This window comes from Pelodiscus sinensis, chromosome 22 (genome assembly GCF_052426305.1).
Source record: "Pelodiscus sinensis isolate ZL-2025 chromosome 22, ASM5242630v1, whole genome shotgun sequence".
Taxonomy (NCBI): domain Eukaryota; kingdom Metazoa; phylum Chordata; order Testudines; family Trionychidae; genus Pelodiscus; species Pelodiscus sinensis.
In genome coordinates this window covers 12557466-12584193 of record NC_143073.1, presented here as the reverse complement: position 1 = coordinate 12584193, position 26728 = coordinate 12557466, and the positions used below count along the sequence as shown (strand labels likewise).

Here is a 26728-nt window from a genome sequence, read left to right as displayed (position 1 = left end):
GAGCCGCCAGCCTGGTCCTGGGAAGAGGGGGAGGGCTGGGGGGCATCGGGTGGCTGGCTCGATCTGTGCCAGGTGCAGGGTCTGCTGGCTGGGTGCTGGCAGGCTTGCACCTGGCACGGGCACCGTAGCCAGCCCGTGCCCCTGTAAGGGGTCCAGGGCCGGGAGGGGGGCATAGAGTTTCCCTGGTGTTGGCCAGAGTGCACTAGTGTAGCGCCTATTAAAGTTAGTTCGAACTAACCTCTGTTAGTTCGAACTAACTTTGTAGTGTAGACATACCCCAAGTGAGCAGCCAACAAGTGGTGCCAGAAGTGGGGAAAAGATGGCAGCACAACTCCCAGTCTCTGGGAGGAACTCCGAAGGACAGTGCCCCCACATCACAGTCACTGGCCCCCATAACCACACTCCTATGTAAACATGCCATGGGAATAAGCAGGAGCAAAACCCAAAAGTTTTTGTCCATGGACTTTGGGCTACAAAAAGCCAAAGTAGAGATTCCCAAGGCCGGGCTCGGCTGAGTGATTGCCAAGACAGTGGATTAGTAGATCTGTATCAAGGGGGACCAGAACCCATCTCTGATTGGACATGAGGATGGGACGCTGATGGCTGGCCAGACCCCTTTGGTCATTTCTTTGGGGAGCCCTGTGTGAGAACTCACCTCTGCCTTGTGGAAGCCATTTGCCTGTAGACTTTAGGGAGCTTTTTCCCTGCACCCAGACCAGAGGGTGAACAATTTAAGAATCAGGGGGTATGTCTACACTAGCCACCCTAGTTCGAACAAGGGTGGCTATTGTAGTCATTCAAGCTTGCAAATGAAGCTCGGGATTAAAATATTATTGCAGAAGGAGTAACGGTAGTCCTATTTAGGGGCTTTAGTGCGAACTACCTAGCCCATACCGCATGTAGCTGCGGGCACAGAGTTCGAACTACCGGGCATTTAAAAATGGTGGCACCCGGGAACATGCAAATAAAGCCCGGGATACTTTAATCCCGGGCTTCATTTGCAAGTTTGAATGCCTATATTAGTCACCCTAGTTCGAACTAGGGTGGCAGTGTAGACATACCCAGGGAGATCACAGCAAGGGTCCAGAGAAAACATCAGACCATGGCCACCAGGACTGCTGAGGCCTCAGTAACCTCTAGGCTCCAATCTGAGAAGGCTGCTACCCCCTTCCCGGATGTCTCATTTCTGACAATCTCTGGTTGCATCTGTCGGCCTCCTCTGCTTATCCAATCAGTGCAAACCTCAATCAGCTTTGCAACTGGTCCAGTTGGCTTCAAATAAAGGCAAAAGATACAGAGCAGTGTGTGAAGGGAAGGCGACTGACCTGTGCCTGGATTGTAGCCAAACTGCAGCAGGGTATCCAGAGCCAACTGTTTCCCTTCCGTCATGATCCCTTCCTTGAGCCGTAACTGCCAATAACAGCACCAGCATTCTAGGTGTGACTGGCTCCAAAAAGGGAATTTGGAGGCCACGGCACTTGACATGATTATAGAGAAAAAGGGAGCATTCCTGGCACAGGCTCGGCGTGGCACCCTGTACCTCCACACAGAACCTTGGAGCCCCAACATTCACCCTTGCGAAGAGCTTTAGTCTGTTTCATACAAAGCCTGCCCTATAAAATAGCATATGAAAGGTCGTGAGCTGCTAAAACCAATCGGTCATTCCAAGCATGAGTGTGTGTTTGAAATTACGACTGTGTGCTGTGTGGTTGTTACTGAAAGACCTTCTAAGTTTGATGGTCTTTCAGTGCTCTGTACTGTTCAGCGGTGATCCACTCGTAGGAGTGTTACTCAGTGCTTTTTTTGTGATGGTACACACCGGTACAGCGTACTGGTGCCTTTTGGGGGAGCAATCGTGCCACACCGCTGCCCCCTGGCACAGCCCCCAGCCAGCACTGGGAGTACTCGCACCGCACATACCAGCACCTTTTTTTTTAACAATGGGGTATGGCTCAGCCTGTGATTCAACTCTACAACTGTGGATTCATTGAATTACTTGGGAAATCTGAGCTCCGGTTCAAAGGTGGGCGTGTGCCCTCTCCACATTGAGGGAAGGACAGGCGGGGTAATGAACTTACACTGGTCAGGCTTCTGAGCCAGACAAGACAGCACAGTTCTGAGCTGCCTGGCCAGGTGATTGGGAGATTTGCTGGGGTCTTTCTCTGTGTGATTTCTTGTGAGAAGCTCAGGGGCATTCATGCGATCTAGCTGTGTCTGGAGTGACACCTGCCGTCATACTGAGTGATAAGAGTTCCCGTACGGGGTTGCTGTTTGTTCATTGTGAGAGACAGCTTGGGCTGAAGAGTTAAGGGGGCATAGTCTTACCCCAGCTCCAAACTGTGCCCCATGGGTCCCATCTCACTGTGGAACAAGGACTGTTTGTGTCGTTAAACACCAGTGAGGGTGTTTAATATTCATCAGGATGTTCTGGGCTGGTTCTCCCAAGGAAGAGCTGACTTCTTTGCACGTAAGGGGCCTAGAACTCTCAGAGCCCATGGACAGAATGGGACAAAAGCTGGGTTCACTTTCTGAGACTGCACCTACTGGGGCTATGCTGGGATTCTTAATATGCCACAGGCTGCAGGGCAGCAAATCAGACCATTTATTGGGACAGGCTTTGGACAGAATATGCCACAGGCTTTGGACAGAAGGAAATACCCAAATGACAAAAGCACCAAGGGGGAGGAGTCACAAGAGTAGAGGTTAATGCTGCTTTTGCTCAGAAGCCACAGATCTATGTGCATAGCTAATCTCTGCCATGCATCCGTAGGGTTTGCACCCAGATGATCAGGCCCTGGTTCCCAACGCCAGGCTCCTTTTCAATAGGGTCTTTATCTCAGCAGGGGTTTCAATACCACATAGCCCTTAACCTGATACTGCAAAGCGCCCCAGTTCAGGACAGAGGGTGGCAACTGGGAATCAGCACTGGCAGCCTGCACAGCGTCCGTCGCGGTGGCCAGGTCCCACATATACACGTCAGTGAGTTCCCCTACAAATGACTGTGAGGCTTCAAACCTACCCCCAAAGGAGTCCTGCTCCTGCCCCAGGACAATCATACCCTGGTTGCTGACAGAGTAGCCTTTCTGCAGCCCCTTCCTAGGTAAGGGATTCCAGTTCACCCAGAGCTCGGCTATGCCAGTGGCAGATTCCCAGCTGGCACAGACATGCTCCCAGCCTCTGCTTGAGCCTGTGTTTTCTGGGAATTTAAAGACCACCCATTCCCCCCCAACAGTCAGCGAGAGCTCCCCGGGTTTTTCTTTGAAGAGGAGGATCTCGTTGTCCTTGGTTCTGGTCGCATAGGAGAAGAGGCTGTAGGGTCGGGTCAGGTCTGTGAAGTATCTGAGACACACGGTGAAGTTCTGCAGGGGACGGTTGTGATTCATGTTCAGGATCACATGGGCATCAGCAGATTCCTTGGGAAAAACAAACACCTGCCCTTCGATATCTGTGTGGGGACATGAAAGGCAACGGCTGAGATCTCATCATGCTGACAGGTTCTTCTTAATGTAACTTTCTTATGTTCCCCAGGGTATGTCTACACTACCCCGCTAGTTCGAACTAGCGGGGGTAATGTAGACATACCACCAGTGACTAGCTACTGCAGCCCTGGGCCTGCCCCTGCTTCCCAGCTCCAGGACTGTACACAGCTCTGTCAGACAGGAGTCCCAAATATCTAATCGCAGAAAACTGAAACACCCTTGCCCCTCTCCTGCCTCAGCCCTTTCCCAGATACCTTCCCCTTTTCCAAGGCCCACCCCCATTCACTCCATCCCCACACACACACCATTGCTCACTCTCCCCCACCCTCACTCATTTTTACCAGGCCGAGGCTGGGGGTTGGGTTAGAGGAGGGCGGGAAGGCTTTGGCTCAATGTGTGGGATCTGGGGTGGAGCTTGGCTTGTAGCATTTGGGATAGAAAAGGGAGCTCCAGGCTGGGATTGAAGGTTCAGCGTGTGGGCTGGGGCTCCAGACTGGGACAGGGGTTTGGAGCATAGGAAAGGGTACAGACTCTGTGCCGGGGATGTCGGCTCAGGGATGGTATTAGAAATGAGGAGTTCAGGGTCCGGAAAGGAGCTCCGAGCTGGGGCAGAGGATTGTGGTGGGGGACAGGGTGCCAGGAAGCAGTTTGTGTACAGGATGAGGCTCAGTGCTGGAGTAAGGATGTTAAAATGTGGTTAATTGACTAGTTGTTGATTAGTCAACTAGTTGATAAGCACTTCCGCATTCCTCCTTTGAAAGGTACAAGATCCCCCGCAGGGGCTCTTGTACATTTCAAAGGAGGAATTGTGAACTCCACGTACAGCCCGGGGCCAGTAGGAAGTCCTGCTGACTCCAAGCTGCATGCAGGTGCCTTCTTTGAAATGCACAAGAATCTTCTGCATTTCAAAGCCATGGTGCCCGGGATCAGCGGAGGACTTAGAGTCCCCTTCTGACCCAGGCTCCATGCTACCCTGCATGCCACTAGGAGCTCGGGGTCAGCTGGGGAGTATCGTGCAGTTGCATAGTTCAAAGGGACAGCCAACACACAGCAGATCCGTGCATCAGTTATTCAGCAGCTGTCCCTTTAATCCATGCATCTGCGCAATTCAAAGGGGCAGCTGTGGGAAATCCAGCTGACCCTGGGCTCCCCAGGAAATGCCGCAGGGAGTCCGGGATGGCATCTAGCAGCATGCAGTGTAGCATGGATCCCGTGGTCAGCGGAGAACTTTGAGTCCCCCTCTGATCCCGGATACCATGGCTTTGAAATGCACAGGAGCCCCTGCCGGGGACTCTTGTGCATTTCAAAGAAGGCACCCGCATGCAGCCCACAGTCAGCAGGACTTCCCGCTGACCCTGGGCTGTCCACGGGGTTCTCAATTCTTCCTTTGAAATACATTGCAAAGGAAGAATGCAGAATTGTCTATCTACTAGTTGACTAAACCATGGAAATTCCATCACCTAGTCCACTAGTCAATTAGCTGCATTTTAACATCCTTAGTCCTGCCTCTCAGTGTCCAAGGGAGGAGTGTGGAAAGAGTGTGAAGAGGCCAGACACACCAGAGGGGACACTCAGAGTCTGGGGAACTTCAGCCAACCCCCCAGCCATAGGCAGGGCTGCCAACCACCACACACCAGAAACCATGAAGTGCATCCTCTTTAGCAGAACGGTTATCCTGCGTTTTTGGTCTGCCCACCCCGCCATCCTTGTCTCCGGGTCATAGTCAATTCTATCCCTTCTCCCAATTGTACTTGGCCCCTGCAGCTTCCCCCAGGCCTGCCCATTCCCTGACCAGTAATTAACGCTGTCCCCCAATCTCTCCTCTCACTGTAGGCCCTGCCCCACTTTTGCTCCTCCTAGATCTCTGCAGCCCCCTCTCTAGACCTGGATGCAGCTGCAGAGGAATCCCCTCCCCTGGCAGGGAGTGGCTCAAGGGGATCTTCACACCCTTCTGGCTCTTCCCAGGAAGGGAAAGCAGTGGACCAAGCCAGTGGTGTAATCCCGGCCTCAGTAGCTCCCAGGAGGGGAGGGGGCAGAGGTGCCCAGAACTACTGTGAGGATGGCTTTGGGTCATCATGATGGGGCGCTATGGCTGCAGAAGCTGTGACTGGTTTTTCCTCCGCAGGAGGTGGGCAAGTGGGACACGCAGACCGGATCCAGTTTCCTTGGTAGTGTGAGGCAGCCGTTCAGTTACCCTCTGGGGCCCATGCTCAACTGAGTCATTCTCTGCCCAGCCAGGGCTTGGCTTCCTGGTGTGGATGGCTCTCCCCCTACCTGTCTGGGCGATGGCTCCTGAGACGCCAGCAAGGATGAGGATCCACAGTTGCAGCTTCGCCATGTTTTTCACCTGCAGAGTGACCAGAACGCTGAGAAGGGAGGTGGGAGGCTGCTCTGCCCGAATCCTGCGCCCAGGCAATGCCAGTCTGCAGTGCAGGGACCTGATTTATCCCTGAGGGGAGGCAGGAGGAGAAATGTGCTCAGCCAATCCCGTCCCAGGGGCAGAGTCTGGAATTCCCCTTAGGATCCGGAGCTTGTCACATCCCCACCCCACAGCTGTTGTTTCTTCCTGTGCAGGGCAGATGTCTGTGCAGCCAGCACTGCCCATTTACAGAGAAACTCCCTATCACAGGTAGAATCACAGGGTTTTCCTTGGACCTGTCACTCAGTGTGTTGATCATTGCACTGAGCCTGGTCACCTGCCTTTGGAGGCATCCAATCACCCTCTCCTCCTGGTCCCAATGTTCTGGTCTTCCCCAGCCAAGGCACAGAGGTGGGGTAAAAACCCATGAGCAGAGAAACACACAACAAACCAGCTCAGCTCTGGGAGGTCTCCATTACAGAGACTAGCCCTCAAAAGGGACCCAAATCCCAAATAAATATTTTGCATTCCATATAAATGTTTTATTCAGAGAAAGCTCATAAATTCTCCCTTTTTATCAATAAAAGAGAGAGATGCACAGTGGTTGTTCCTTCTCAGGTAACAATTATTTACACTGGGCTTGATATGAAACTAGTGTTTTCATTAAGTGTCAAATAGTGGGATTTAAGTAATTGCAAGTGAAAACAGACAGATCGAGGTAACTTACTAAAGCCATGTCTATACGAATGCAGAAATTCAAAGTAAGGGACACAACTCCAGTTGTGTTAATTGCGTAGCTGGAGCTGAAATCCCTAAATTTAAACTTTGGTAATGACTTCCATTACTGCTTATGATTCCAGGAGTACCATTATCAACCGGGGCCTTCATCAAACTCCCATGGGGGCCAGTAGAAGTCCCTGAGGGGGGCAGAAGAGTTTCCCTGGTGGTGCTCAGAGTGGCCACCAGGGAAAGCTGGGGAGGGCTAGCCTCCCACTAGTTCGAATTAAGTGGCTACACAGCCCTTAATTCGAACTAGGCGTTAGTCCTCGTGGAATGAGGTTTACCTAGTTTGAATTAAGCGCTCCTCTAGTTCGAATTAAGTTCGAACTAGCGGTTTGCCTGTGTAGCGCCTATCAAAGTTAATTCGAACTAACGTCTGTTAGTTCGAATTAACTTTGTTTTGTAGACATACCCTGACTTAGGTTCTCAGAGCTCTAACTGGGCCTATCATGCCGAATGTCTAGTTCTTAGCACGGTTGTTTTAGACACAGCAGTCCAAGGATATGAGAGAGACAAGGAGGGTGAGGTAATAGCTTTTACCTGACCACCTTCTGTTGGGGAGGAGGACAAGTTTTGGAGCTTCCACAGAAGTCTTTAGCTTCAGGGAAGGCAGTCTGAGCATTACAGCTAAATGCAAGATGGGGCAGCTTGTTGGGCATGAGAAGTTAACATGTTGCAGGGATCCATTCAATATGAACAGAGCAATTCACCCCTCTGCAGTTGTAAGGGAAAGGAGGTTATTGAATTGCAGGTTGTTGGAATAAGCCATAAATCCAAAGTCTTTCTTAAGTCCCTGATTTTTGGTTCCTCGCAAAGCAATGAATTTGTGTTCCCAGACCGGTCCATTGGAGGTGATTTTGTAGGTTTCCTGTGAAGACCAGGACTCAGAGGTCAACAATAGAGAGATTGTATTGTGAAGTGCTCGCCCTGGGGTGCTGTCGTGCCTGCAATTGGTCAGTTTCCTGGGGTTTTTTCCACTGGGGTGTTTAACGTGCTGGTTGTGATGCATCACATGTTCGGTGAACAAACCGTAGAGCTAGGCATGCCGGTTTAGTATCTGTTGTTCATGCTGGATCTGGTGCTACTGGTGGGTCCTGCCCCGAGGAGAGTTTGCTTCTGATGATGAGCTTGGCGAGGTTGTGGACAAAAGAAGAAGGGAAAGATTTCTTTCAGGACCTGATACCCATTGTGTGTGGGTTGTAGCTGCTTAATGATGCCCCATAAGGGGGCATGGGAGGTGAAAAGTGCAATGGGAGGAATTTTTTCCCATGTTGAAGCAGGTTCTCTGAGGGATATTTAGCTACATGAGCTACGTGTCAGGTGGGGAGCCCTTGTTTGCTGAGGGTGGTTTTGCGTGCCTTGGGGTGTGTTTTCCTCAGAACACAGTCTGCGGTGTGTGAGGGCCTGGCGACAGAGAACAGACTTCTGGGTGTGTTGGCTCTGTGAGGGTAGGCGTGATGAGTCCTGTGCACACTTATCTCTTATCTCTTGCAGTAACAGAAGTTGGTTTGATCAAAGATACGACCACGCCCACTTTGTCCCTAGTTCTGAGGAACAATGGGATTTGTGCCAGACAACACAGCGCTGTAAATGACCCTTCTGCAAACAGTCTTCTTGTTCCATGGAACTGTGCAGTTATTGTCCCGGATCTCCAACATCATTGGCTACCTGGTGAGGAAATATCCCCAATTCAGGCTCTCAGCAGCTCAGCTGGGCTTCCTCTCTTTTCTTGTAACCTAACCAATTGCCGGGGGACTTTACCCCTTGTGCAGACAATCCCGGGGCTCTGGCTGCGGTGGCCAGTGGCTGAAGAGGTTGAATGGCATTTCATATGCAGTCGAGACAGACGGATCCAGGTGGAGAGCGTTGGGGATTCATGTGACTCCCAGCTAGCGTGCAGACACTCTGGAGGTGAGCATGGAGAGTGCTGTCAGGGCTGGCTCAAGCCATTCCTGCGCCCCAAGCAGTGGGCGTGTGATGCATGTGCGGCCCCACCCCTGGGCACGCGGCACCCCTTACAGCTGCCATCAGGCGCCCTGCATAGGTTGGCACCCCAGGCAGCTGCCCGGCTAGCCCCCCCCTTAATCCGGCCCTGAGTGCTGGGACTGTGTATGGCTCCCAGCCAGCGTGCAGACACTCTGGAGATGAGCATGCAGAGTGCTGGGACTGTGTATGGCTCCCAGCCAGCGTGCAGACACTCTGGAGATGAGCATGCAGAGTGCTGGGGCTGTGTGTGGCTCCCAGCCAGCATGGCTTCAGCTCCCACTGGGGCTTTGGGATACCCCTGTGCCGTATTTGTGAAGGTTGTCACCAGTATTTCCTCTAACATGTTATGCCCATGTGTGGAATGAATTTTGTTATGTGCGCCAATATGGAGGTGATGTGCAACACTATTGTGCACATAACAAAACTCATTCTGCATGTGGATGATCTGTGGTGGGATTTGGAGTGTGGGAGGGAGCTCAGGGTTGAGGATTAAGAGAATTTTGGCTGGGGGAGCAGGAAGGGCTGAGGTGAAGGCTTTGGGTTGCAGGAGGGGGCTCCAGGCTGGGGCTAAGGGGTTTGGAGTGTAGGAGTGAACCCATAAGGTCAGGGAGGGGATGTGGGGTCTGGGCAGGAGTTGGGGTGATGGAGGGGGATCAGGGCTGGGACAGGAGATTGGGATGTAGGGTGCTCACCTGGGGCAGCTCCTGTTTGGTGGGGGGGCAGGTGGCTCTATGCTGCCTTATGCTCACCTGCAGACACCACCCCCTGCAGCTCCTATTGGCCACAATTCCCAGCCAATGGGAGCGGTGGGGACAGAGTTTCCCTGTGCTCACGGTGATGCAGCTCCAGCCAGAGGGGGCTGTAATATAACAAGTAGTCTAGTAGCACGGCTGTGAGGGTCAAATCAGGGCAAACTGCTTAGAACCAGGGCTACTTGCAGCCCAGGATTGAGATCCTCCTCTGTAATGCACCAAACCAGTCACAAAGAACACATCAGCTGCCAGTCTGGCCAGCAAGAAGCTACACATGCAAACCCCTTAGACTCTCCAGTTTTACCTGTGACACATCCAGCATGACTTCTTATACAGAGGAGAGGTTATGAAAACCAATCTCACCAACTCCAAACAGGTTCTACCGATGCCAAAGGACCTGCCACATTCCCAGGTCCACTTCTACCTCTGATCTTACCCACAAGAGCACGCTGGGACAATCCTTCAGAATCTAACATCTAAAGGTTTATTAATGAAAAGAAAAGGCTCCGCGTAGATTTGTTAAAGAAAGCACATTACATGCCTCAGTCACCAAGTTCTTGATGCAGGTTCTTAGAGCTGTAATAAACGGACAGCTTAAAAGCCTCTGGAACACATCCAGTGCTAGGATGGGTCAACCAGTCCTTACCATCTTGCCGCCAACAGACCAGTTATGTGGACCGCCTGCCCCAAACTCCTCCCCTCCCAGCCTTTGGCCGCAGTGCTGGATGGGGACAAAGGAGAGTTCTACCATCTCCCAGACTCACTGCTGTGGCCCCCGCAAGATCACCCCCGGGGCTGGGCAGCACAGTACTGGCCTCACTAAGGAGTCGCCTGAAGGGCCAGGCATGCTGGCCAGCTGTGGGGGCCAGATGTCCCTCCCCACCAGGAGCCATTGGCCAGGGGATTGGGCAGCAAAGCCACTGCCACCTAGGAGGATCAGTTGTCCTCCCTAGGGGGAGCTGGCAGCTGGAGCCAGAGAGCCCAGCCCTGCCTCCCTGGGAGGAGCCACTGTAGGGGGGAGGGGGAGGAATGGGTTCAGACAGACTGGCTGGTCAGGGGCCCAGACAATCTTACATCCAGGAACTGCCAGTTGATGGGGGCTGAGCATTGCAGCTCCAGCCCCATGGGATGAGCTGCCCCCCTTTGCACTCCAAAGTAGCTCACAACTAGAGCAGCACCATTCTCGATTCCCTGAGCTCTGCATCTCCCACCATCCTGTCCTTAACCCCCCCCCCCTCCACACACACACACCTCTCAGCCCCATGCACTGACTGCTGCACTCCCATCCACTGCCCTCAGACATCACAAGGACCTAGGCAATGCAAGGGATTAGTAACTAATCATTGGTAAAAAAAAATAACAATATATACTTACCAATCTGTGCTTACTGCTCTTTACAAGTGTCTGCCTCGTCCTCTCCTTGCTTCCTCCACAGCAGGATGCTTCTCGGGGACTGTGTTTGTCAGATGAAGTGATTTTTTTGAAGGATCTGCTTGTTTTTCAGCAACTTGTCATGAAAACGCAGCACAGTCTCTAGGGCAAAATTCACTCTCGCAAACAAAATAGCCTTCACAGGGAAAAGCATGGAGACACGATTTTTCAAGTAACCAAAATGTATTAATTACTTTAAAGACACATTAAACACAGGCTGTGGGGTCTGGCAAAATCAAACTCAACAGCCTTTGCCAGATCTGAGGATTCCACTGCCTTGTTGTCCATCTTTGGAAAAATGTTCCACCCCCTTTCAGAAATGGGGGTTTTCTGAATCTTCCAGTCAGACGTGACAGGATATTGTTGGTTTTCCATCTGACCATTCATCAAAAAGATGATTTTCATCTATCAGACATAAAGTGGTAATTCTTGTGTGGCAAAGGCAAGACTGCTTTGTATAATACCCCACACCAGCATGCTTCTCAACAAGGCCCACTCAAGCATTTCTGTGCACTCAAAGGCAGCTTTCCAGGATTCCAGCTGCTTCAGAGATGTTGAATAACAATTTTCGACTGCCTTGTAAAATTCCTGTTCTTTAATTTCCCCGCCCTCGACCAAAGACAGCAGCAGGGTCTCGATGTGTGATATGGCTAATCTTCCTCTGAGCCTCATGCTAAATTATTTTGAAGGTATGGATATGTAGTGCAACTTCTCCCACCGATGAGTGGTTTTTCTTGATTGCCTCTACCATCTTTGGAAAGGTGGCTGTTTGCTTACTAGCAAAAGCAAGCCCCAGTTTTATGCAAGGGTCACTGAAGACTTTCTTGAACAGTGTTGGGCATATGCCTTGAGTGAGAAAATATGCCTTGTGCTCATCAAAAATCAACAAAATTCTGTCTAGCCCTGGTCCCAGAGAAGGGAATTGTGAGCTGCCATTCACTAGCGATTTAAAATATTCGAGGTCAACAAATTGGCAGAATTCTTTCAATTCTTCAACAGGAACAGTGTAAAATATTTATAAACTTTCACAGGGAAGGACTCCAAATCAAATGGAACGCAGTCAGCGGCTGTTCGCAAGCAGTTACGAATGATGTGAATACCACAAACAAAGTCAAGGATCTTCCCCTAGTCTGACTTGCAGTTTTCGCCAGACGTTGTTTTCCCAGCACACTTAGCACCACCAGTATGTGTATTAGCACTATCTGCAAAAAGCCCAACAAACTTTTCACTAAAGGTACGTCTACACTGCAGGGCTGAAGTCGAATTAAGCTACGCAACTTCAGCTATCTCAATTGCGTAGCTGAAGTCGAATTAGCTTAATTCAGCTTTTGGCGCTGTCTACACAGCAGGAAGTCCAAGGAAGAACACTCTTCCTTCAACTTCCCTTACTCCTCGTGAAATGAGGGTTACTTGGAGTCGTAGTAAGAAGTCCTCCAGCTCGACATTATTTTGAAATAAAGGTGTGTAGTACCGATGTGCACTATGTTATGTCAGAATCGTGTCAGTTATTCCAAAATAATGCTGCAGTGTAGACGTACCCTAAGAGAAGGCTTCTCAATCACTTGATATAGAAATCCGCACTGCGCATCAGAAGTTTCCCATGGTAGAGAAGAAAACTCGTTAATGTTTGGGTTCACCCCATCGGACGGAGCAGCTCGGGACTGTGTGTGGCCAAGAGGTAGCTCAGGGGCCAGGATGGAGGAAGTTATGGGTTGTGTTTGGCCAGGGGGAGCTAGGGGCTGTGTGCAGACAGGAAGATACCTCAGGCTCAGGAAAGGGGTATCTAGCAGCTGTTTGCCAGGAGAACTTTCTGGTCCCTCTGGGTACGTCTACACTACAGCGCTAGTTCGAACTAACTTAGTTCGAATTAGTTAATTCGAACTAAGCTAGTTCGAACTAACGCATCTAGAACTAAAAACTAGTTCGAACTAGCGTTTTGCTAGTTCGAACTAGTAAGTCCACATTGAGTGGACTCTGAACAGGGCTTAATGATGGCCGGAAGCAGTGCCGGCAGGGCATAAAAGGAGGACTTAGAGCATGGAGATGCTGTCTCAGGCTAGCCGAGGGCTGCGCTTAAAGGGTCCCGACCCCCACCCCGGACACACAGTTCTAAGGGGTGCCCCGCTTGCAAAGAAGTTCTGGCTTGGAGTGCCCTGAGTGCCCACACTGGGCACATCACACCACTCGGCCATCAGCCCGGCTGCACTTGCCGCAGGCTGCCATCTGGGGAGAGGGAGTAATTGGGGGGCTGCAGGAGAGCTTCCACCCCCAGAAGCCCGCAGAGCCAGCCCAGTCCTCCCCATCGGGGGCTCGTACCCCATTCCTCCCTCACCTCCTTCCACTTGCCCTTCCCTAGCCCCCCTTCTTATTGATGTACAAAATAAAGATAACGTTTCTTCCAACATTGACTCTGTCTTTATTGAACAAAACTGGGGGAGACTGGGAAAAGGAGGTGGGAGAGGGGAAGAGAAAGGCTGGGAGAGGGGAGGGCAACTAACATGATCAGGGGTTGGGAACAGGTCCCAGATGAAGAGAGGCTACAGAGACTGGGACTGTTCAGCTTAGAAAAGAGGAGACGGAGGGGGGACAGGATAGAGGTCTCTAAAAGCAGGGGTTGGGTGGAGAGGGTGCATTCAGAAAAGTTCTTCCTGAGTTCCCATAAAGAAGGACTAGAGGACACCAAAGGAAAGGAATGGGTAGCAGGCTTGAAACTAGTAAGAGAAAGTTGTTGTTCTTGACAAAGCAAATAGTTAACCTGTGGAACTCCTTGCTGCAGGAGGCTGTGAAGGCTAGAACTAGAACAGAGTTGAAAGGGAAGTGAGATAAAGTGATGGAGGTTGGGTCCATGGAGTCCTATTAGCCAGAGGGTAGGAGTGGTATCCCTGCCCAAAGTTTGTGGAAGGCTGGAGAGGGATGGCACGAGACAAATGGCTTGGTCATTGTCTTCGGTCCATCCCCTCCAGGGTCCCTAGGGTTGGCCGCTGTTGGCAGACAGGCTACTGGGCTAGATGGACCTTTGGTCTGACCCAGTACGGCCATTGTAAGCTCAGGGCTCAGTGTCGGGGGTCTCAGTGGACCCCCTTGATTTTCATGCACACCTGGTCCTGGGTGGCCAGGCTGGCAGCTCTCCTGCCCTAGACGGCCACTTTCCTGTGCCTAGTGCGGAGATCGTGGACGAGGTCCACGATGTCCGCACTAGCCCAGGAAGGTGCCCGCCTCTTGCGGTCCAGGGCAAGCTCCTGGGAGCCGCCAGCCTGGTCCCGGCAAGAGGGGGTGGGCTGGGGGGCATCGGGTGGGTGGCTCTGTGCCGTGCCAGGTGCAGGGTCTGCTAGCTGGGTGCTGGCAGGCTTGCACCTGGCACGGGCACCGTAGCCAGCCCGTGCCCCTTTAAGGGGTCCGGGGCCGGGAGGGGGGCAGACGAGTTTCCCTGGTGTTGGCCAGAGTGGCCACCAGGGAAACCTGGGGAGGGCTAGCCTCCCACTAGTTCGAACTAAAGGGCTACACAGCCCTTAGTTCGAACTAGCTAGTTCGAACTAGGCGTTAGTCCTCGTAAAATGAGGTTTACCTAGTTCGAACTAAGCGCTCCGTTAGTTCGAATTAAGTTCGAACTAACGGAGCGCTAGTGTAGCGCATAGGAAAGTTAGTTCGAACTAACGTCCGTTAGTTCGAACTAACTTTCTAGTGTAGACATACCCCCAGTTCCCTGCCATGGTTTCTGCCTGCCATTGAGCCACCCCTGTGGCTCTTACCAGCTGTGTGAAGAAAGGAGTCTGGGAGCTGAGGAGGGAGCAGCACAGCTGCCTGTGCCGTGGTACCAGCCAGAGGAGCAGCTGCCCTGCCCTGCTCTGTCTTCCCTTGTCCAAAGTGGACAGTAGGTGGGGAAAGAGGATGGGTGGGTCTGTCCCCAGGACTGCCCTGCACTTCCACTGAAGTTTGGGAGGGCAACATCCTCAACATCCCCCCACACACACACAGCTCTGCCCATGGGTTTGGGGGCTTCTCCTGCATGGGGAGCTCCAGGGCTCCAGGGTTCAGCGCTGCTGCTCCATGCTTCAGTTTGGGGTGGGGATCGGGGCTCAAGCTGCTCAGCTCCTGCTTTTAGCCTTGAAGGGGTTGCCAGGGCTTGTGTCTTTGGCCCCTTGGGGGGGGCAGGGAGGGGAGTTTCAGCTGGAGGGAAAAATGCTGAGGATCAGGGCTTCACCCTGTGTGGTCCTGGAAATTCAGAGAGCACCCTGCAGAACAGGGCTTCAGCCTGAGTGCACTGGGAATTCAGTGCGGGAAGAGCCTCTGAGTATCAGCATATGCTGGGTTTGGTGGCTTCAGTCCCACAGCCTGGAAGTGCTGGCAGCCCCCGCCCTGGGGATCCCCGCTTTAGGGTGCCCATGGGGAGGGGTGACCCACACCCCTCACTCACTTCCCCCCCCCCCTTACCTCTCTATCACACACAGGCTGCCTCTCCTCCCACTGGCTGCCTGTCTTTCTGCCACTACCTGAGAGAGCCACCTGCTGGCCACGGTTACCCACTGGCCAGGAAGAGAAGGCTTCTGTGGCTGAGCTGTCCATGAGGGACCAGCAGGGGGAGCTCCCGGCAGAAATATGGGACAATTCACCCATTTTTTAAAAAGTCGAGACACCTGCCAGAGGGCTTCAATATGGGACTGTCCCATTAAAAACTGAATTAGGCCACGAAGCCCAGTCGGGTAATTAGGCTGCATGCAGGGGGATTTAGGTTGGAGACAGTTAATTAAGGACAGGCTCACCTGTATAGGAACAGACAGGACCTGTATGAAGGCAGATTGCTGGCTGCTGTTACTCCCTGAATTGGAGTATGGAGGGGAGGAGAATTGGAGGGTGTCAAACCCAGAGAGGGAGGGAAGCCACATATGTATAAAAAAGCTCAGGGAAATAGCAGGAAGGGATAGGTTTATACTGGGACTATGCTTGCTTATTATAGGGACCCTGGGCTGGAACCCAGTATAGGGGGTGGGTCTGGGGTCCCCTGCCAGCCACTGGGAAATGAAAGAGCATTGATGACACTACCCAGACAGCAGACCAGGCAATACTGTGAATTCCCCAAAAGGGGAGGAGTTTTGTGATCTTTCACAAAGAGGGAAGCTGCAAACCAGGCAGTGAGCACAGGGCAGCCAAGCAAGACAAGCTGAGAGAACACAGGGGACCAGGAATGCAAGCTGGCAGAGCTAATCCCCAGGGTGGCCTGCAGGAGGTGCTATTCTCCGTGAGTGCCCCCCTCCCCCGCCGCCCCAGGCTGAATCGAAATGCATAGCTCAGAAAGAACAATAAGAGCCCCATAAAGCTGCCTCCCCGCAGAGCAGAAGAGGTGGTTAGAGTCCAAAAGGCATTCTTTAAAAACTGGAAGTAAAACCTTACTGAGGAAAACAGAAACTCTGTCCAGTCCGTGTGCAAGTGCGTCTGGGCAGTCCTAGGGCTTCTGTAAAGCATCACAGAACCACCTGGTATCGGATGCCCAGGAGATAACAAATGGGCCTCCAGTATCAACGCCTGAGTCTGTCTTAACAGAGGGCCCATCGTAATGAGCTTGTGTCCCAGGGCGGATAGGGATGTAATAGTGTAGTTGATTAACTGATTAGCCAATAAGCAAAAGCTTATAAGTTAATGCTATAGACTACGGCTGTGTCTACACTGCACCCCTTTTCTGGAAAAGGGATGCAGATTAGACACATCGGAATGGCAAAATCCGCGGGGGATTTAAATATCCCCCGGGGGATTTGCATTAACATGGCTGCCGCTTTTTTCCGGCTTGGGGATAAGCCGGAGAAAAGCGCCAGTCTAGACGTGATTCTCCGGAAAATAAGCCCTTTTCCGGAGGATCTCTTATTCCTACTTTGAAGGACGCAGATCCTGGACAGCAGAGAGGTGACAGCTAGAACCTGAGAGAGCATGGAAGCAAGTGGAGCAAAGCTAAACTAGTCCCATCCCAGGCAGCTGCTGACCCCACATTTATCTCTGGTCTCCAGTGTACCTTTCCCGGACATGTCCCATCCCTGGGCCCCCTCCTGTCCCTTTGGGAGGCTGCTCTGCAGGCATTGGGAGCTGGGTCGGGTGGCACAAGGAGCTACTCCTACAATCTGTTGTGGAGACAGTGAAACTTGCCCTGGGAGAAGGGAATCTCCCAGCTCACTTTGTTTTTGCTCATGGACTTTGAGCTGCAAAAAGCCAAAGCTGAGATTCCCAAGGCCGGGCTCGGCTGAGTGATTGACAAGGCAGTGGATTAGTAGATCTGTATCAAGGGGGACCAGAACCCATCTCTGATTGGACCTGAGGATGGGATGCTGATGGCTGGCCACACCCCTTTGGTCATTTCTTTGGGGAGCCCTTTGCCAGAACTCGCCTCTGCCTTGTGCAAGCCATTTGCCTCTGGACTTTAGGGAGCTTTTTCCCTACACACAGGCCAGGGGTGGACAATTTAGGAATCAGGGAAAGCACAGCAAGGGTCCTGAGAAAACATCAGATCATGGCCACCAGGACTGCTGGGGCCTCAGCAACCTCTAGGCTGCTAATCTGAGAATGCTACTGCTCCCTTCCCGGATGTCTCATTTCTGACAATCTCTGGTTGCATCTGTCGGCCTCTTCTGCTTAGTCAATCAGTGCCAACCTCAATCAGCTTTGCAACTGGCCCTGTCTGTTGCTCACAGGAGGGAGCTACAGGAGTGGAGGGGGCTCAGGATGGACCAGGAGATTGCAGTGTGGACAATCTTACCTGGGCAGCTCCTGCTTGGTGGGGGGGAGGGAACAGATGGTTCTGCAGCTTGACTGGTGGGATGATCACTTTCATGGGCAAGCGCAGAATGTCGGTACAGACAGACTCCTGTTATACAAAGCGGGTGCCCAGGCAAACTGGGCTTCCCATGGCAAATTCCAGCAGGATCCATTTCCGTCCTGATGTTCAATCCATGAGAGAGACATCAGACTCGCATACTACCTAGGATGTGAGTCTGTCTGTGGTTAGACGTCGGGCGTGGATCAATATAGGAGCTTTGGGATTATGAGACTTTCGTATTTTTGCTGGTGACTTTAATACAGTTGATAAAAGACAATGGGGCTTATTCTTGTGATGGTCAATGTGACTTGCCTGTGGCTCCATGTGTCCCTATGGGCTCTAGAGCTAAGGGAAGCAGAGAGAACTTTGTTGAACTTGAGACAGTAACAGCCAAAGCCAATTCTGTGACTATGTCCTATACTAGTTGGCTTCAAGTAAAGGCAAAGGCTACAGAGCAGTGTGTGAAGGGAAGGCAACTGACCTGTGCCTGGATTGTAGCCAAATTGCAGCAGGGTATCCAGAGCCAACCAGTTCCCTTCTGTCATGATCCCTTCCTTGAGCCGTAACTGCCAATAACAGCACCAGCATTCTAGGTGTGACTGGCTCCAAAAAGGGAATTTGGAGGCCAAGGCACTGGACATGATGCCAGGCTAAGGGATTTTATAGAGAAAAAGGGAGCATTCCTGGCACTGGCTCGGCGTGGCACCCTGTACCTCCACACAGAACCTTGGAGCCCCAACTTTCAGCCTTGCGTAGAGTTATGGTCTATTTTGTATAAAGCCTGCCCTATAAAATAGCATATGAAAGGTCGTGAGCTGCTAAAACCCATCGGTCATTCCAAGCATGAGTGTGTGTTTGAAATTACGACTGTGTGCTGTGTGGTTGTTACTGAAAGACCTTCTAAGTTTGATGGTCTTTCAGTGCTCAGTACTGCTCAGTGGTGATCCACTCGTAGGAGTGTTACTCAGTGCTTTTTTTTTGATGTTACACACCGGTACAGCGTACTGGTACCTTTTTGGGGAGCAATCGCGCCACACCGCTGTCCCCTAGCACAGCCCCCAGACAGCACTGGGAGTACTCACACCGCACATACCAGCACCTTTTTTTTTATAATGGGGTATGGCTCAGCCTGTGATTCAACTCTACAACTGTGGATTGCAGTACTTGGAAAATCTGAGCTCCAGTTCAAAGCTGGGCGTGTGCACACTCCACATTGAGGGAAGGACAGGCAGGGTAATGAACTTACACTGGTCAGGCTTCTGAGCCAGACAAGACAGCACAGTTCTGAGTTGCCAGGGCAGGAGGTTGGGAGATTTCCTGGGGTCTTTCTCTGTGTGATTTCTTGTGAGAAGCTCGGGGGCATTCACACGATCTAGCTGTGTCTGGAGTGACACCTGCCGTCATACTGAGAGATAAGAGTTCCCGTACGGGGTTGCTGCTTGTGCATTGTGAGAGACAGCTTGGGCTAAAGAGTTAAGGGGGCATAGTCTTACCCCAGCTCCAAGTTGTACCTGCTGGGTCCCATCTCACTGTGGAACAAGGACTGTTTGTGTCGTTAGACACCAGTGAGGGTGTTTAATATTGATCAGGATCTTCTGGGCTGGTTCTCCCAAGGAAGAGCTGACTCCTTTGCACGTTAAGAGCCTAGAACTCTCAGAGCCCACAGACAGAATGGGACACAAACCAGGTTCCCTTTCTGAGATTGCACCTACTGGGGCTATGCTGGGATTCTCACTACGCCACAGCTATAAGGCAGCAAATCAGACCATTTATTGGGATACAAAGTCAGACCAGTCTTTGGACACAGGAAAATACCCAAATGACACAAGCACCTGGGGGAGGAGTCACAAGAGGAGAAGTTAATGCTAGTTTTGCTCAGAAGCCCCAGGCCTATGTGCATCGCTATTCTCTGCCGTGCACCTGAAGTTTTGGGGTTTGCAGCTGGATGGTGAGGCCCCGGTTCCCAAGGCCAGGCTCCATTTCAATAGGGCCCTTATCTCAGCATGGGTTTCAATACCACATAGCCCTTTATCTGATACTGCAAAGCGCTCCAGTTCAGGACAGATGGGGACAACTGCGAATCAGCGCTGGCAGCGCGCACATCAGACATCGCAGTGACCAGGTCCCACATATACACGTCACTAAGTTCCCCTACAAATGACTGTGAGGCATCAAACCCACCCCCAAAGGAGTCCTGCTCCTGCCCCAGGACAATCACACCCTGGTTGCTGATGGAGTAGCCTTTCTGCAGCCCCTTCCTAGGTAAGGGATTCCAGTTCACCCAGAGCTCGGCTATGCCAGTGGCAGATTCCCAGCTGGCACAGACGTGCTCCCAGCCTCTGCTTGAGCCTGTGTTTTCTGGGAATTTAAAGACCACCCATTCCCCCCCAACAACCAGTGAGAGCACTCCAGGTCTGTCTTTGAAGAGGAGGATCTCATTGTCCTTGGTCCTGGTCGCATAGGAGAAGAGGCTGTAGGCCCGGGTTAGGTCCGTGAAGTATCTGAGACACACGGTAAAGTTCTGAAGGGGCCCATTGTGATTCATGTTCAGGATCACTTGAGCATCAGCAGATTCCTTGGGAAAAACAAACACCTGTCCATCGAGATCTGTGTGGAGACGCAAAAGGCAACAGCTGAGATCTCATCATTCTGACAGGTTCTCATTAATGCAACTTTCTAATGTTCCCCAGTGACTAGTACTCCAGCCCTGGGCCTGCCCCTGCTTCCCAGCCCTGGGACTGTACACAGCTCCGTCAGACAGGAGTCCCAAATTTCTAATTTCAGAAAACTGAAACTGCCCTGCCCCTGCCTCAGCCCTTCCTTGGATACCCTCCCCTTTTCCAAGGCCCACCCCCATTCACTCCATCCCCCCCACAGTCACCGTTGCTCACTCTCCCCCACCCTCACTCATTTTTACCAGGCCGAGGCTGGGGGTTGGGTCAGAGGAGGGCAGGAAGGCTCTGGTTGAATGTGCGGGTTCTGGGGTGGGGCTGGGCATGAAGGATTTGGGATACAGAAGGGAGCTCCAGGCTGGGATTGAAGGTTCAGAGCGTGGGCTGGGGCTCCAGGCTGGGACAGGGGTTTGGAGCATAGGAAAGGGTACGGACTCTGTGCCAGGGATGTCGGCTCAGGGATGGTATTAGGAATGAGGATTGTGGTGAGGGATGGGGTGTGGTCTGCAGGATGCAGTTTGTGTACAGGACGGGGCTCAGGGCTGGAGTAAGGATGTTAAAATGTGGGTAATTGACTTGTGGATTAGTCAATGGGCACATCCGCATTCCTCCTTTGAAATGTACAAGAGCACCCGCAGGGGCTCTTATACATTTCAAAGGAGGAATTGTGAACTCCACTTACAGTATGCGGCCAATGGGAAGTCCTGCTGACTCCCAGCAGGGGCTCTTGTGCATTTCAAAGCCATGGTGCCCGGGATCAGCGAGGGACTTAGAGTCCCCCACTGACTCCGGGCTCCATGCTACACTGGATGCCGGTAGGAGCCTGGGTTCAGCTGGGAGTACACAGCTTACCCCAGACTCTCCGCAGCTGCCCCTTTGAATCGTGCAGTTGTGTGGTTCTAAGGCAGGGGTCTCCAAACTACGGCCCGGGGGCCGGATGCGGCCCGCGAGGCCCTCTCATCCGGCCCGTGGAGACCTTTTTGGATTCAAAGGCAGAAGAAGTGAGATTGTTTCAAAACGCATTTGAAGCAGATGTGGCCAGTTGCCCAGATGAACTGCAGCTGGAAGTCATTGAGTTGCAAGCAAATGACCTCCTTAGGGATAAGTTCAAAATAGGACTGGTGGGTTTTTACCAGTTTTTGCCCAAGGAAGACTTTCCTAATGTCAAAACTTTTGCATCAAGGTACCTTTCAATCTTTGGAACAACATACCTGTGTGAACAAACATTTTCAAGAATGAAATACGTGAAGAACAATTTGAGAACAAACTTGTCCGATGATAATCTCAGGTCACTGTTGATGTTAGGGACAACAAATCTAAAGCCAGAAATGTCTGCTATTTTGGCATCCAGGAAACAATTTCACCATTCACACTAATACAGGTGTTCATGTGTAGTGTATGAATGTGTTATTAAATAATAACTGAATAAAATAATATTAAATAAATAATTAAAAACAACATCCATGTTTTGATTGTTTTTTATTTGGACCTCAAGTGTGTAGTCGGCCCCCGAACTGCTGTTTGATAGTTAATGCGGCCCTCGGGCTGAAAAGTTTGGAGACCCCTGTTCTAAGGGATAGCTGACACACAGCTGATCCGTGGATCAGTTGTTCGGCAACTGTCCCTTTAATCCATGCATCTGTGCGATTCAAAGGGGCAGCTTCGGGGAGCCCGGGGTAAGCTGGGGACTCCCCAGCTGACCCTGGGCTCCCCAGGAAATGCCGCAAGGAGCCCGGGATTGCTTCTAGTAGCATTCAGTGTTGCATTGAGCCTTTGGTCAGCAGGAGACTCTGAGTCCCCCTCTGATCCCGGGCACCATGGCTTTGAAATGCACAGGAGCCCCCACTGTGCATTTCAAAAAAGGTACCCGCATGCAGGATTTCCCACTGGCTCCGAGCTGTAAGCGGAGTTTGCAATTCCTCCTTTGAAATATACAAGACCCCCAGGAGGGCTCTTGTACATTTTAAAGGAGGAACGCAGAATTGACTATCCACTAGTTGACTAATCCATGGAAATACCATCAACTAGTCCACTAGTCAATTAGCCGAATTTTAACATCCTTAGTCCTGCCTCTCAGTGTCTGAGGGTATGTCTACACTACCCCGCTAGTTCGAACTAGCGGGGTAATGTATGCATACCGAACTTGCTAATGAAGCCTGGGATTTGAATTTCCCGGGCTTCATTAGCATAAAGCCGGTGCTGCCATTTTTAAAAGCCGGCTAGTGCGAACCCCGTGCAGCGCGGCTACACGCGGCACGGGCTAGATAGTTCAAACTACGTAGCCATTCCGAACTATCTGTACACCTCGTTCCACGAGGAGTACAGATAGTTCAGAATAGCTAGCTAGTTCGAACTATCTAGCCCGTGCCGCGTGTAGCCGCGCTGCACGGGGTTCGCACTAGCCGGCTTTTAAAAATGGCGGCGCCGGCTTTATGCTAATGAAGCCTGGGAAATTCAAATCCCGGCCTTCATTAGCAAGTTCGGTATGCATACATTACCCCGCTAGTTCGAACTAGCGGGGTAGTGTAGACATACCCTGAGGGAGGAGTGTGGAAAGGATGTGGAAAGGCCAGACACACCAGTAGGGTCACACAGAATCTGGGGAACTTCAGCCAACCCCCCAGCCATAGGCAGGGCTGCCAACCTCCACACACCACAAACCATCAACTGCAGCCTCTTTAGCAGAACGGTTATCCTGCATTTTTGGTCTGCCCACCCTGCCATCCCAATTTGCGGGTCACAGTCAATTCTATCCCTTCCCCCAATTGTACTTGGCCCCTGCAGCTTCGTCCAAGCCTGCCCATTCCCTGACCAGTAATTAATGTTGTCCCCCAATCTCTCCTCTCACTGTAGGCCCTGCCCCACTTTTGCTCCTCCCAGGTCTCTGCAGCCCCCTCTCCAGACCTGGATGCAGCTGCAGAGGAATCCCTTCCCCTGGCAGGGAGTGGCTCAAGGGGATCTTCACACCCTTTTGGCCCTTCCCAGGAAGCGACAGCAGTGGGCCGAGTCAATGGTATAATCCCGCCCCCAAATAGCTCCCAGGAGGGGAGGGAGAGGAGGTGCCCAGAACTACTGTGAGGATGGCTTTGGGTTGTCACGGTGGGGCGCTACAACTGCAGGAGCTGTGATTGGTTTTTCTGCCGCAGGAGGTGGGCAAGTGGGACACGCAGCCAATCAGAGGGCTTCAATTTTTTTAGAGCATCTTGAGTAATGGGCCAATGGCTCCAGCCCGACCAATCCCGTCTGTGAGAACATGGCGGGAGCTGGCGGCGCTGCGCAGGGGAGCCGGATTTGGTGACCCAGACGTGCTGCGAGCCTGGGGCTCCCCAGCCGGAGGTGTTTGCACAGGGCTCCCTCACACCCCCACTGCACACAGACCCACCAATGCTACCCACCAGACCCTGGACTCAGGGCAGGGCTGTAGCTACGGCTGGATGTTTCTGACTGGATCCAGTGTCCTCGGTAGTGTGAGGCAGCCATTCTGTGACCTCCTGAAGCTCACACTCAGCTGGGTCATTCTCTGCCCAGCCAGGGCTTGGCCTCCTAGTGTAGCTGGCTCTCCCCCTACCTGTCTGGGCGATGGCTCCTGAGAGGCCAAGGAGGACGAGGAGCCACAGTTGCCGCTTCGCCATGTTTTTCACCTACAGAGCAACCAGAATGCTGAGAAGGGAGGTGGGAGGCTGCTCTGCCTGAATCCTGCGCCCAGGCAATGCCAGTCTGCAGGCATGGGCACCTGATTGATCCCTGACGGGAGGCGGGAGGAGAAATGTGCTCAACCAATCCCATCCCAGGGGCAGAGTCTGGAATTCCCCTTTGGATCTGGAGCTCATTACATCACCACCCTTCAGCTGTTGTTTCCTCCTGTGCAGGGCAGATATCTGAGCACCCAGCACCGCCTGTTTACAGAGACACTCCCTGTCACAGGTTGAATCACAGGGTTCTCCTTGGACCTGTCACTCGGTGTGTTGATCATGCCACTGAGCCTGGTCACCTGCCTTTGGAGGCGTCCAATCACGCTCTGCTCCTGGCCCCAATACTCTGGTCTTCCCCAGCCAAGGCACAGAGGTGGGGTAAAAACCCACTAGCAGAGCACACAACAAACCAGCTCAGATCTGGGAGTTCTCCGTTACAGGGACTAGCCCTCAAAAGGGACCCAAATCCCAGATAAATCCTTTGTATTCCATATAAATGTTTTACTCAGAGAAAGTTCATAAATTCTCTCTTTTTTTAACAGTGAAAGGGAGTGATGCACAGTGGTTGTTCCCTCTCAGGGAACAATCATTAAGTATAAAAACATGGGATTAATGTAATTGCAATTGAAAGCAGACAGATCAAGGTAAGTTACTAAGGCCATGTCTATACTAACGCAGAAATTCGAAGTAATGTACACAACTCCAGCTGTGTTAATTGCATAGCTGGAGTTGAAGTACCTAAATTTAAACCGCCTGCCCCAAACCCCTCCCCTCCCAGCCTTTGGCTACAGGGCCGGAGGAGGACAAAGGAAAGTTCTACCATCCACCAGACCCACTGCTGTGGCTCCCGCAAGATCACCCCCAGAGCTGGGCAGCACAGTGCTGGCCTCCCTAAGGAGTCGCCTGAAGGATCAAGCATGCTAGCCAGATGTGGGGGCCAGATAGCCCTCCCCATCAGGAGCCACTGGCTGGGGGGATTGGGCAGCACAGCCATTGCTGCCTGGGAGGACGTGTTGTCCTTTCTGGGGGGAGCTGGCAGCTGGGGCCAGAGAGCCCAGCCCTGCCTCCCTGGGAGGAGCCACTGGGTGGGGGATGGGGAGGGATGGGGACAGAAAGACTGGCTGGTCAGGGGCCCAGACAATCTTCCATCCAGGAACTGCCAGTTGATGAGCTGCCCATGGGATGAGCTGCCCACTTCCCTCACCCTCCAGAGTAGCTCACAACTAGAGCAGCACCATTCTCGATTCCCTGAGTTCTACACTTCCCACCATCCTGGTCTTATCCCCCCCCCCCCCACACACACACACCTCTCAGCACCTTGCACTGACTGATGCACCTCCATCCACTGCCCTCAACCATCACAAGGACCCAGGCAATGCAAGGTAAATCCTCTAGTAACTAATCATTGGTAAAAACAAATTAACAATATATACTTACCAATCTGTGCTTACTGCTCTTTACAAGTGTCTGCCTCGTCCTCTTCTTGCTTCCTCCACAGCGGGATCCTTCTCGGGGACTGTGTTTGTCAGATGAAGCGATTTTTTGAAGGATCTGCTTGTTTTTCAGCAACTTGTCATGAAAACGCAGCACAGTCTCTAGGGCCAAATTCACTCACACAAACAAAATAGCCTTCACAGGGAAAAGCATGGAGACACGATTTTTCAAGTGACCAAACTGTATTAATTACTTTAAAGACACATTAAACACAGGCTGTGGGGCCTGGCAAAAAACAAACTCAACAGCCTTTGCCAGATCTGAGTATTCTACTGCCTTATTGTCCATCTTTGGAAAAACATTCTACCCCGTTTCAGAAATGGGGGTTTTCTGAATCTTCCAGTCAGACGTGACAGGATATTGTTGGTTTTCCATCTGACCATTCATCAAAAATATGATTTTCATCTATCAGACACAGAGTGGAAATTCTTGTGTGGCAAAGGCAAGACTGCTTTGTATAATACCCCACACCAGCATGCTTCTCAACAAGGCCCACTCAAGCATTTCTGTGCACTCAAAGGCAGCTTTCCAGGGTTCCAACTGCTTCAGAGATGTTGAATAACAATTCTCGACTGCCTTGTAAAATTCCTGTTCTTTAATTTCCCCACCCTCGACCAAAGACAGCAGCAGGGTCTCGATGTGTGATATGGCTAATCTTCCTCTGAGCCTCATGCTAAATTATTTTGAAGGTATGGATATGTAGTGCAACTTCTCCCACCGATGAGTTGTTTTTCTTGATTGCCTCCACCATCTTTGGAAAGGTGGCTGTTTGCTTACTAGAAAAGCAAGCCCCAGTTTTGTGCAAAGGTCACTGAAAACTTTCTTGAATACTGTTGAGCATATGCCTTGAGTGAGAAAATATGCCTTGTGCTCATCAAAAATCAACAAAATTCTCTCTAGCCCTGGTCCCCGAGAAGGGAATTGTGAGCTGACATTCACTAGCAATTTAAAATACTCGAGGTCAAAAAATTAGCAGAAGTCTTTCAATTCTTCAGCAGGAACAGTGTAAAATATTTATAAACTTTCACAGGAAAGGACTCCAAATCAAATGGAACGCAGTCAGCGGCTGTTCGCAAGCAGTTACGAATGATGTGAATACCACAAACAAAGTCAAGGATCTTCCCCTAATCTGACTTGCAGTTTTCGTCAAATGTTGTTTTCCCAGCCCACTTAGCACCACCAGTATGTGTATTAGCCCAACAAGCTTTTCACTAAAGGTACGTCTACACTGCCGGGCTGAAGTCGAATTAAGCTACGCAACTTCAGCTATCTCAATTGCGTAGC

At 51.7% G+C, this 26728-nt stretch overlaps 2 protein-coding genes across 2 annotated transcripts; both read right to left on the bottom strand.

The window, feature by feature from the left end:
- Nucleotides 1-2605: 2605 nt before the first annotated feature.
- Nucleotides 2606-5880, bottom strand: LOC102457504 (mucosal pentraxin-like). Its single transcript, XM_075907968.2, has 2 exons — nucleotides 5754-5880; nucleotides 2606-3445 (listed from the first exon to the last, which is right to left on the bottom strand). The coding sequence occupies exons 1-2, from the start codon at nucleotides 5815-5817 to the stop codon at nucleotides 2832-2834; spliced, it is 678 nt and encodes a 225-aa protein (XP_075764083.2). The 5' UTR covers nucleotides 5818-5880; the 3' UTR covers nucleotides 2606-2831.
- A 13466-nt stretch (nucleotides 5881-19346) lies between these two features.
- LOC102458020 (serum amyloid P-component-like) lies at nucleotides 19347-23952 on the bottom strand. Its single transcript, XM_075907969.2, has 2 exons — nucleotides 23827-23952; nucleotides 19347-20193 (listed from the first exon to the last, which is right to left on the bottom strand). Exons 1-2 carry the CDS (start codon nucleotides 23888-23890, stop codon nucleotides 19580-19582), a joined length of 678 nt encoding a protein of 225 aa, XP_075764084.2. The 5' UTR covers nucleotides 23891-23952; the 3' UTR covers nucleotides 19347-19579.
- Between the last annotated feature and the right edge of the window lie 2776 nt (nucleotides 23953-26728).